Raw genomic sequence first — 12,322 nt, forward strand, 5'->3', positions numbered from 1 at the left:
TCTTTTTAATTTTGTTTTGGTCAGACCAAAGTGTGTGTGTATGTTTATTTATTTAATAGTTTTTTTTTACTTACCTATCAATTCATGTATTTATTTATTTAAAGAGCTTCTGTAAGAAGCCAAATTTTCCCTGGGGACAAATAATCAGTGATTAGTGATGCCTTTTGGGGGGTCCTTAAAACCACATTCTCATTATGGTTCTAACTCCAACTCATGACACACATAAAGTCCAACATATTATTTGCCAGAAATCAAGAACTACCATCAAACTTTGGAGAACAGAATGAATATATGGAATAGGCTCAAAATTTATCTCAACATCCTAATGTCTCTCAATAGACAAAAAAAATTTGCTATCTTGGCAGAGGTTTGCCAAAAGTGCATATTATTATATTAATAACATCACCCTTTGTTTAGCAGATGCCTTTATCAAAAGCTTAGAAAAGATACATTCTAGAAAACAGGTCTTATTTTATTGGACAAAAATTGTCTACATATAAAATGTAAAGCAACTGCAAAGTTTCTAGTTGTATGCATTCTCTTAATTACTTCTTACAGTCTTTATCTGACCATTCACCTGCTCCTCACTGTAGATATGCCTTACGTACCTGGATACACCAATGTGTCTTAAAAGGACTTCCCACTTGCTGCCTGTAAGAAAGGAAGACAGCAAGAACTTTCATAATTACAGTTAAAATACTAACAAAAATAAATTAAACAAAATAGGCCTAATGTTTTACAATTTCAAACAGTCACTAATTAAAATACTTATAAAAGCAAAATGAAAAAAAAATGTCTTTCAAATGTTAATTATTATACATACTTTAGCATTCTGCTATACATATTATTTCATTTTTTTTTACAAAGCAAATATAATGCTACAACAAGCATCTAATGACACATTGCATACTCTGACATTCAACATTTAGTTACATTTATAGAGTGAGAATGCATGAAGTAGCTCTATTCATTGTTTTGGCACAAATGTGTCTCTCTTTAACTACATTTAAATTAATAATTTGATGGCCGGATTGTGGTAGGGTCTAATTTTGTGGGATCCTCAAATGCAATACAAATAAAGAAAAATACAAACATATTAGCAATACTCAAAAGTCTAGAAGGTGACAACAGGCAGCCTTAAAAAGCTTAAAATATATCAAAACTAGAAGAGGTGCATTTAAAGCCCGTTTTTAATGGCTATATATCTACTGTGGCCTATAGGGGGCATTGAATCACTCCAAACCCCAAGACAAAACTTCACAACAAAGTCCTGGGTTCAAACAAAAGGCATTTATCTCAGACAATAGCTCCACAGGGTTTAAGTTTCCTTCCTTTTAGACCCCACAACAAGCAAGAAGTTTCTCCTTCTACACCTCCAATGCAGTCTCATCCACCTAATCCCAACACTGACCACCCAGCACGAGATGACCGTGTTTCCTTTAACGCATACATATTTTTTTAAATGAAAATAATAAAGAAATAAGCCTTTTCAAAAAATAAAAATGGCAAATACCATGAGCAATATATAGATTTTTGGGCTTAAAGTGAATCTGCATTTACTACAATAAAAACTGACAATTAAAAAGTCAATAAAATTTAATGACTAGTGAAACATATAAATTACAATAATTTTTAGAGTTGTGAATAATCTTGAGTGTTTTTTTTAATGAGCTCTGAAAAATATGGCCATGCCACTGTTTTATTTTCTGGCGCTCCAACAAAATAATAGGACAAAAGAGGGGATTTACATAAGTTATACCAAAATAGTATATTGAAACAATATCATATCCCATATTGATGGTTGCTTCTCATTAAAGAACTCCATTCTTTTCTGAATTAGTTCTTTATACACCTTTGTCTAAACACTGTCAAAATAAACAATTTTATATTAATCAGTTCCTACTTTAATAAGAGGACAAAACAAATTACCCATCAACACTTAATATAATATAGTGTCTAATTTAGTTTATATGGATACTTAAATAACAGTAAGCTACAAGGATTTTAAAATTCTTTTGTAAATTCAGTTTCTGTTCCCTACACAACTAATGGTTTATCCTATTTAAGGGCGATCACACCAGCACCAAGTCAAGGCAATTTTATTTATGGAGTATATTTATAACAACAGAATTTGACCAAAGTACTGTACAGTTCCCATACACACCAATACATATATACAGTAAATAAATACACCAAAATATGCAAAATATATAAATACATTTTTAAAACAGTACTCTCAAGCAAAAGCTAAAGCAAAATTATTTCAGACTGGCTTTAAAAGTTCCCAAATTTGGCACTGATCTAATATAAAATGGTCGACTATTCCAAAGCTTGGGGACAGCTACTGCAAAAGTACGGTCCCCTCTGTGTTTATATCCATACATCGGCATGAACAGTAACTTCTGGAAAAAAAGGACCTAATTGATCATGAGGGTGTGAGAGGTCAGTAAGATACGAAGGAGCTAAACCATTCAGAGGCATAAAAATAAACAATACTATTTTAATCTCAATCCTGTAGCAAACAGGAAGCCAGTGAAGATAAGCTAAAATTGGTGTGATGTAATTCTGCTTTTGTGTGCCTGTTAGAAGTCTGGCCGCAGTGTTCCGGACCAGCTGAAGATAATCAAGGGATGACTAATTAACTCCAGGGTATGATGAGTTGCAAAAGTCAAGCCGAGAAGAGACAAAAGCATGAATTGGTTTTTAAAACCCATCTGTACGAAGAAAAATCTTGACTTTAGCTAGTATGTCGAGCTGATAGAAACAGGCTTTTACAATGGAGTTAATTTATTTATCAGGCTTGAGGACAGCAAGATTTTTTGTGAAAGGTTTACAGTAAGTTGCCAAAGGGCCACGTTTGTATGCAGAAGCAGAAGTAAGATCAGAAGATCCAAAACATACAATAACTGTTTTTTGCCATTTAAATCCATATTTTTATTGTCTTTCAGACATTCCAGTAAGGGTTTAAGAGAATTTGTTACGCTCTCTTTCAGTGGAAGATATACTGTATCTGTGTATCATCTGCATAGCAATGAAAATAAATTTTTTTTTTTTTTTTTTATGGACCCTAAGGCCAACATGTACAATGAAAAAAAGAATAGGCTCAACAGTAGATCCTTAAGGGAACCCACCAGTGAGAGGGGACAAGGCAGAGAAGAAATTTCCCAGTCTGACTGAAAAGCTTCAGTTTGTTAGGTATTACCAGAACCATTCCAAAGCAGTTCTCTGGATAACCACATACTGCTCAAGATGAGCGATAAGGATGTCATAATCAACTGCATGGTATGATCTAAAAGCAACAAGACAGCAGTATCCCCAGTGTCACTTACTAACAAAAGACTGTTTAGAACTGTTAAAAGTGCTAACTCAGTGCTGTGGTGTACCTTAAAACCAGACTGAAATAATTCCAAAGTTCCATTTTCATTTAAAAAGGTTTGCAGGGGGGAAGAGAAAGAGAGCAGGCTTGATCTATACCTAATCTATCATCTCAATCTTTATAATTATAACTATCAACGTAATAATAAGCTGCATGGCAACAACTCTTGGGGGAATAGGAAATTAAGACCTAAACTATTTCACTTCCAGTTAAGACTATAATATGACACCAAAAACTCAGAATCAGTGTCTCCATGATGGGACAGTTAACTTCGTAAGCTGGAATGTTAAAGGCCTGAATCACGAATTAAAGAGAAAGAAAGTACTTTCTCACCTAACAGGTCTAAATGCTAAAATAGTATTTTTACAGGAAACCCACTTACTAAGTAAGGATCAGTTCCGGCTGCAAAAGACTGGACTGGCCAAATGTTCCATTCTAGTTTTACAAAGAAAACTAGAGGGGTGGGAATTCTCATACATAGAACAGTACCATTTGTAGCATCAGATGTAGTATTGGATCCTGAAGGGAGATATGTGATGGTCATGGGAGACTTATCTAACTGTAAAATGATTTTGATAAATGTTTATGCACCTAATGTTGATGATAAGGAATTTATACAAAATTTATTTGCATCCATTCCCAATCTGAACACTCATAAACTTATAATGGCTGGGGACTTTAATTGTGTTCTAAATCCACTTTTAGATAAGACTTCCTCCACAGGGGAACGGCAACTAACACCGCAAAGATAATTACAAAGTTTATAACTGATCACAACTTATCAGATCCCTGGAGGTTTTTAAACCCAAATTCAAGAACATATTCTTTCTACTCACCAGTACATCATTGCTACTCAAGGATTGATTACTTCTTTATAGATAATAACTTCTTGCCTAAGATTAAATCTTGTAAATACGATGCTATTGTTATTTCAGACCATGCTCCGATGATCTTGGAGCTGAAATTACTAAGCCCCATACACTCACCCGCAGATGGCGTCTCAATCCGCTTCTATTAGCTGACGAGAATTGTACTGAATTTATATCCAAACAAATTGAATTCTTTCTAGAGACAAATACATCCCCTGAGATCTCTGCAGGAATACTCTGGGAAACTCTTAAGGCCTTCTTAAGAGGACAGATTATCTCATATCTTTCCCACAGAAATAAATCCGAAGCGAAGAAAGTAGCAGAGATAAAAAGCTAAATTACTAAAATAGATGAAGAACATGCCAGACTACCAAGCGAGACTCTACATAAGAGGAGGCAGGCTCTACATTCAGAATTAAACCTCTTGACAACTAAAGAAACCGAACAACTAATTTACAAATCCAGACATCATTATTATGAACATGGAGAGAAAGCTAATAAGCTTTTAGCAACAAATTCACAAGCAAGATGTACGCAACGCAATCTCGTAATTACTAACACTAACGGAGATAAAATCATCGAACACAAAAATATAATGTACACTTTTAGAGACTACTATAAATCCCTATATACTACTGAGTTTAAAGAAGACAATATACAATCTAATGCATTTCTGGATAAATTACAGATACCACAAATTGACGCTTTTAGTGTGGAGGACTGATAAACCTCTGTCATTATCAGAATTACTGGATGCTATAAAGTCACTCCAAGGTGGAAAAGCAGCAGGCCCTGATGGCTACCCTGCAGAGTTTTACAAGAAATTCTCCGCTCAGCTAGCTCCCTCCTATTAGCAACATTTACAGAAGCCAGAGATAACCAATCTCTTCCACAAACCTTTCGCCAAGCACTAATCACTGTCTTCCAAAACAAAATAAGGACTTATTACAATGTGCATCATACAGACCAATTTCACTTCTGAATAACGACGTTAAAATACTCTCTAAAATCATAGCTAGAAGGATGGAGAAAGTGCTCCCCTCAGTAATATCACAAGACCAAACTGGATTTATTAGGGGCCGACACTTATCTTCAAATCTTGACGCCTGTTTAATGTAATATACTCACCAACTAAATCAAACACCCCAGAAATATTATTATCATTGGATGCAGAAAAGCATTCGACATGATTGAATGGAAATACCTTTTACTATTTTGGAGAAGTTTGGGTTTGGCCCAACATTTGTGCATGGATTAAATTACTGTATACTAACCCAGAAGCTTCAGTTTGCATCAATAACATTTGCTCAGACTACTTTAAACTAGAACGTGGCACAAGACAAGGATGCCCTTTGTCACCACTGCTGTTTGCAATTGCCATTGAACCACTGGCAATACATTGTCGAAATACTGATCAGATAAAGGGGATTAGCAGAGAAGGACTGGAACAGAAAATCTCATTATATGCAGATGACATGGTACTGTATATATCGGACCCAGAAAATTCTGTGCCTGCAGTCTTAGCAGCACTCACAGAATTTCAAAAGCTCTCTGGTCTCAGAATTAATCTGAATAAAAGTGTACTCTTTCCGTGAATTCGCAAGCATATAATATTAGATTAGACACCCTTCCTTTTATCATTGCAGAACAGTTTAAATACCTCGTAAACATCACAAGTAAACATAAAGCTCTTTATCAACAAAATTTATGCCTGCATGGAAAAAATTAAACAAGACTTGCATAGATGGTCAACCCTTCATCTCACACTAGCTGGAAGAATTAACACTGTTAAGATGAATATTCTTCCTAAGCTCCTTTTTATTTCAAAACATACCAATATACATTAATAAATCGTTCTTTAAGCAATTAGATTCAACAATAACCTCATTTATTTGGAATTCTAAACATCCACGCATCAAAAGAGCGACCCTACAAAGACAAAAGGCAGAAGGCGGCATGGCTCTACCTAACTTCCAGTTTTATTACTGGGCAAATATACAGTCGATAAGAACCTGGACACAAATAGAAGAACATACACAGGCATGGACCGCAATAGAAGTAAAATCCTGCAGTACTTCTTTGTATTCCTTGCTTTGTGCTCCAATAAACACACGTTATCGGCAATACACTAATAACCCAATTGTGCTCCACTCACTTAGAATCTGGAACCAATGTAGAAAGCATTTTAAGACGGAGAAGCTTCTTTCTGTGGCACCCTGCAAAAGAACCACCTCTTTCAACCCTCACAAACATATGCAGTTTTAATATCTGGAAAAATTTGGAATTAACTTGCTTAGAGATCTTTATATAGACAACGTCTTTGCATCCTATGAACAATTACATTCCAAATTTAACATTCCAGCTACAAATTTCTTTCACTATCTTCAAATCAGGAACTTTGTTAAACAGAACCTTCCAGATTTTCCTCATCTTGCACCCTCATCCACGCTGGAAAAATTATTGCTCAATTTCAAGGAGTTAGACTCCATCTCTACAATATATAAAATCCTTTTACAATCCCTTCCTTTCAAAGATCCAAGAGGACACTGGGAAAATGACCTCTCAATTAATATATCAGAAAAGGAGTGGAAAGTAGCAATGCAGAGAATTCACTCAAGCTCCATATGCAAAGCATACAATTATACAACTCAAAATTATATATCGAGCACATCTGTCTCGACTAAAACTCTCAAAATGTTTCCAGGGCATGATCCAACCTGTGAACGCTGCAAACCAAGCCCAGCCTCACTAGGTCACATGTTCTGGGCCTGCTCCAAATTAACATTATTCTGGACAAAAATTTTTAATTACCTCTCAGACAGTCTTGGACTCACAATCCCTCCTAACCCATTAACAGCTGTGTTTGGGGTTCTTCCAGAGGGTCTTAAAGTGGAGAAAGACAAACAAATTGTGATTGCATTCACTACACTGTTGGCACGCAGACTTATTCTGATAAACTGGAAGAACCCAAACTCTCCTCTTTAAGTCAGTGGGAAACTGATGTGTTATATTATTTAAAATTGGAAAAATCAAATACTCAGTTAGAGGATCTGTGCAGACTTTTTCAAAACATGGCAGGATCTAATCAGTAATATTTTGAAATGTTTATAAAGCACAGAGAATTTGTTGATTTAGGTATTTTTAAAAGCCTTAAATTTTACACGCTTTGGCTTGCTCTCTCTCTCAAGGGTGGGGATCGATCTGTTCTTAGCATAATTCTTTTTTTTGTTTTTGTAAAAATTGATTGCTATGTATTGATTGTAATAAAATTAATAAAATAAAAAAAAAAAAAAAAAGGTTTGCAGTTGTAGAAAAATAACCTTCTCCATAATAGTTGAAAGAAAAGTTAACCTCTAGATAGGTCTGCAGTTTCAGAAGTCTGTAAAATCAAGTCAAGTTGGGGAGCATGCACTGGTACAGTGCGTTACTGCACCCACTAAATGACGAAACAACTCGGGATCCTGGTTGGCAACCCCCCCACCCTCTGGAAATGACCCTCTATCTGCTGCAGCCAGGTGTTACGTGGGAGACCCCTTGGCTTGGTCCAGCCACTCGGGTCCCCAACAATGATGATCCTACGAGCTGAATCACCCTCAGGGAACGTGCCACATGACTGTAGTGCCGTAACTGACGCTCCCTCACAATGTAGGTAATGTGCATCATTTGGGACTCCATGAGCAACCGCTCATTTGACACAAAGTCAAACCAACGGTACACAAGGATTTTCCGGAGAGACACAGTACCAGACGAGTCCAGTCTTCGCCTCAGGTCACTGGATAGCGTCCATGTCTTGCAACCATATAGCAAGACAGGAAGCACCAGGACTCTAAAGACTTGGACCTTTCTCCTTTTGCATAGATATCGGGAGCACCACACACCCCTTTCCAGCGAACTCATGAGGGACATGAATGTAACTGCCAAGGTAAACCTCTCGAAAAGGTCAACACTCTCTCCATAAACAGACACACTGTTGATGGCTGTGCCCAGGAGGTCATTAAAAGGCTGAATCTTGGTTTTTATTTAGGATACTCACAAGCCCATATACTCAAACTCCTCACTCAGTCTCTTAAGTGCCCCGATCAGAGCCTCCATTGACTCCGCGAAGATCACAGCATCGTCAGCAAAGTTAAAAACTGTAAATCTTTCTTCACCAACAGATGCCCAACACCCAGTCCATACAAGCATTGAACAGAGTAGGAGTAAGAACACACCCCTGACAAACCCCAGAATCAACTGGGAAAAACACATAGGTTCTGCCTCCACTCTGCAAAGCACTCGCAGTACCAATGTACAGGCTGGCCATGATATCCAGCATTCTCGAGGGGATCCCGTGAACCCTCAGGATGTCATACAGGGTAGCTCAATCAACTGAATCGAACCCTTTAAGAAAATCAACAAAGGCTGCAAAGAAACTCTGCTGATATTCGTGTTTGCACTCCATGAGAACCCTCAGTGCCAGGATGCGGTCAATGGTAGACTTCTTCGGCGTAAAACCAGACTGTTCCAATCACTGGTAAGTGAGCAAGTGATCACAGATCCTATTGAGGATGATCCTAGCAAGGACCTTACCTGGCACCAAGAGCACTGTTATTCCCCTGTAGTTGCTGCAATCCAGGCTATCACCATTCCCTTTCTAGATAGGGACAAGTCCCGTTTTCCAGTCAGTTGGGATGATGCCAGTCTCCCAAATGGAAGCAAAAATTGCTTGCAATGCCAGGAGGACAGCCTTACCACCAGCCTGGAGAAATTCACCCCAGATACCACAGACCCCTACAGCCTTTCTCCCCTTAAGCTGGTTCACCACCTGTGCAATCTCAGTGAGATTGGATGGGTCACAGCTAATTGGAGGATCAGCCTCAAGAACTGTGGACACCGAGATATCCAACGTCCTAGCCAGATGATCAGCTTTGAACAACTGCTCAAAGTAGCCAGCCCAGCGGGTCACAACTGCAGTGTCATCCGTAAGGACCGTTCCATCAGCCACCCTGACTGCGACTCTCCAAGGAACAGATTCCTATGTGCGTAATGCTTGGATTCCTCTTTAAGCAGGATGTGGGTCGCTAGACCACAAATGGTGTGTCACTTGCTCACAGATTCCAAAAACAAACCCCTCTTTATCTGCCCTCAGAGGCCTCGTAGCCATCCTTCTCAGTTCCCGGTACAGGCCAGAGTTGCCATTGAGCCATGCACTGTGACTCCTCTCGATGTTATCCAGGGTGCCCTGCGAGATGAAACTCCACCTTCAGGGAACACCGGTAACACCAACACAACCTTCAGCAACCTTCGGGGTCTTGTCATGGAAGGTCTCCCACATCACATTAGGATCGGCAGTCATACCCAAACCTGCAAGTTCCTCACACAAACTGTGTGCAAATTCATTAGAAACAGCCTGGTAAATCCAGATTATTTAAACTAATGATGGCACCACAGCATGCTTAAAATAGTCAACTATTTATAATGTCCAAAATCTAGGCCCAACCACTTTAAAAACATCTTGAAGGAGATGACAGTGAACAATATCTAACAGACAAATTGTGTGTTTAAGGTGACTAATTAGTTCTGGCAAAAAAAGAGACACAGGCTCTAACTGATGAAAAACAGCTGAAAATTTAGGTGGGACAGAAGGGTCATCAAAAAAGGGTGTAGCATGGAATCTAATGTTTTGAATAATAAAATCTGAGAAAATCTTTGCAAACTGTTGATATCATGTCAGGACATGCATTAACAGATGGGTTAAGAATAATGTCTATAGTATTAAATAAAACTCTAGGCCTATGACAATTCTGGCAGATTTCACAGCTTTCTGGTAATTAGACAAACTGTCCCTTGAAATATTTAAATACACCTGAAGCTTGTGTTTTTTCCACTTCCGCTCTGGTTGCTTACATGCCCGCCTGAGGGTATGAGTGACATCATTTAACCGTGACTGAGGTTTAGGTTGTGGGTTGGATAGGGAAATCACACAGCATCCTTAAAAGCTGCCGGCAGTGGTGGAGTTTATTGTACAAGAGTAGTGAGCCTGACTAGAAATGTTGACCATTTTACAAGGTAAGGGGGCCTCAGTTATAACAGTCACAAGAGTAGAAAAGCAAGCATCACCAATTTCACTGTTGCAGGGAGGTAAACCATACGATAAAACAAGTTCCAATATATGTCCATGCTCATGCTTGAGCCTCTCACAAACTGAATAAGATTAAAAGAATTCTTTAATCAAAGGTTTAGTTGGATAGTACACATGAATATTTAAATTACCAAGAATTAAAAGTCTGTCAAAATTTGATGCAATCTCCGCCAGAAATTAACAGAACTCATGAATAAAATCCTTGTTAAATTTTGGTGGTTGATATACCACTGCACACAACACAGAATGAAATTCTGTGGTCCATTTCAAACAGCTATAATTCAAAGTTGGAGTAACTGTCAGTTGTCAAATGCTGACAGCAATAGTGGTTTTTAAATATTCACAACCCAGCAGGCGAAGGTTCCCATAATCCATGCCACCACCAACTCCATACTAGTTTATAAAAAGACAGCCTCAACTGTAAGCCTTGCTTTGGCCCCCAGAAAGCACATAACTAAGAAAGCAAATGCATCAACAACAAATGGTAAGCACACATATGTATTACCATATTGTGTTGCAAAAAACAATAGTTGTACTCAAATTCAGCAAATATACAAACTAGTGACATTGAATTGAATGGACAAACAACACTGAAGTTGAAATCATAATATTAAATAACATAAGTCTGCTTATATTATGTGTATCTGAAAAATGCAGAGGTTCTGTCTCCACTCTGCACAGCACTCACAGTACCAGTGTACAGGCCGCCATGATATTCAGCAACATTGGGAGGATCACACGATGTCTCAGGATGTCCCACATGGCAACTCAATCAACTGAGTCGAACGCCTTACAAATATTGACAAAGGATGCAAAGAAACTCTGGCCATATTCGTGTTTATGCTCTATGAGAACCCTCAGTGTCAGGACGCATTCAATCGTAGACTTCATAGGTGTAAAACCAGACTGCTCTGGTCGCTGGTAGGTGAACAAGTTATCATGGATCCTACTGAAGATGACCCTAGGAAGAACGTTACCTGGCACCTAGAGCAGTGTTATCCTTCTGTAGCTGCAGCAATCCAGGCGATCACCCTTCCATTACCAGACAGGGACTACAAGTCCCATTTTCCAGTCAGTTAGGATAACGTTTGTTTCCCACAAGGAAGCAAAGACTGCTTGCAATGATGGATTTTCATAATAATACTTTACAGATGGGTAGATTGTGGCAGTTCAGGTCAGCCCCATGCTCCCCATTGCAACCGGATCATAAATGATCAAAACCGAGACAAGCCAGGCAAATGAGGAGACATATATCCAAACAAGAGGTAGGTGCAAAGTGAAAAGTGCTTTATTAAACTCTATCCCCAAAACAAATAGTGATCCAAAAATGCAAAGCATCCATCCATAAATAGATTAATAATCCAATTAAAACAAACAATGTCCACGTGGAGGTTAAAAACAGTTCAATAAATATTTCCTTAAAATCAGAGGTTAAAAACATGGCAGGAATCCATCCATCCATTATCCAACCTGCTAAATCCTAACTACAGGGTCACGGGGGTTTGCTGGAGCCAATCCCAGCCAACACAGGGCACGAGGCAGGAAACAAACCCCAGGCAGGGCACCAGCCCACTGCAGGGCACACACACACCAAGCACACACTAGAGACAATTTAGGATCGCCAATGCACCTAACCTGCATGTCTTTGGACAGTGGGAGGAAACCGGAGTACCCAGAGAAAACCCACACAGACACGGGGAGAACATGCAAACTCCATGCAGGGAGGACCCGGGAAGCGAACCCGGGTCTCCTAACTCCGAGGCAGCAGTGCTACCTACATGGCAGGAATCTTCTCTTAAAATCTCAGTCCTCAGTACTTCCCATTAAAACCGATATCTCCTCTCTAAAGGCAGTCCGTCCATGCTTTCTGGCCCTCATCAAAACCCAAACCAGTTGACTTTATTAGAAATGGTCATGTATTTCTCAAAGAGTCTGCAAAAGGTCTCCTTGTTTTTG

General features: G+C 38.6%; 1 protein-coding gene across 6 annotated transcripts in view; it reads right to left on the bottom strand.

Moving 5' to 3' along the window:
- The window catches only part of piezo1 (piezo-type mechanosensitive ion channel component 1), a 376,673-nt gene that overhangs the window by 174,420 nt on the left and 189,931 nt on the right, over window positions 1-12,322 (bottom strand). For all 6 annotated transcript variants that reach the window (XM_039763263.1, XM_039763264.1, XM_039763265.1 and 3 more), the window contains exon 5: window positions 609-651. In XM_039763263.1, the coding sequence (XP_039619197.1) occupies window positions 609-651 (43 nt within the window). The remainder of the gene's footprint in view (window positions 1-608; window positions 652-12,322) is intronic.

The sequence above is a fragment of the Polypterus senegalus genome, chromosome 9, assembly GCF_016835505.1.
Source record: "Polypterus senegalus isolate Bchr_013 chromosome 9, ASM1683550v1, whole genome shotgun sequence".
Lineage (NCBI taxonomy): Eukaryota > Metazoa > Chordata > Cladistia > Polypteriformes > Polypteridae > Polypterus > Polypterus senegalus.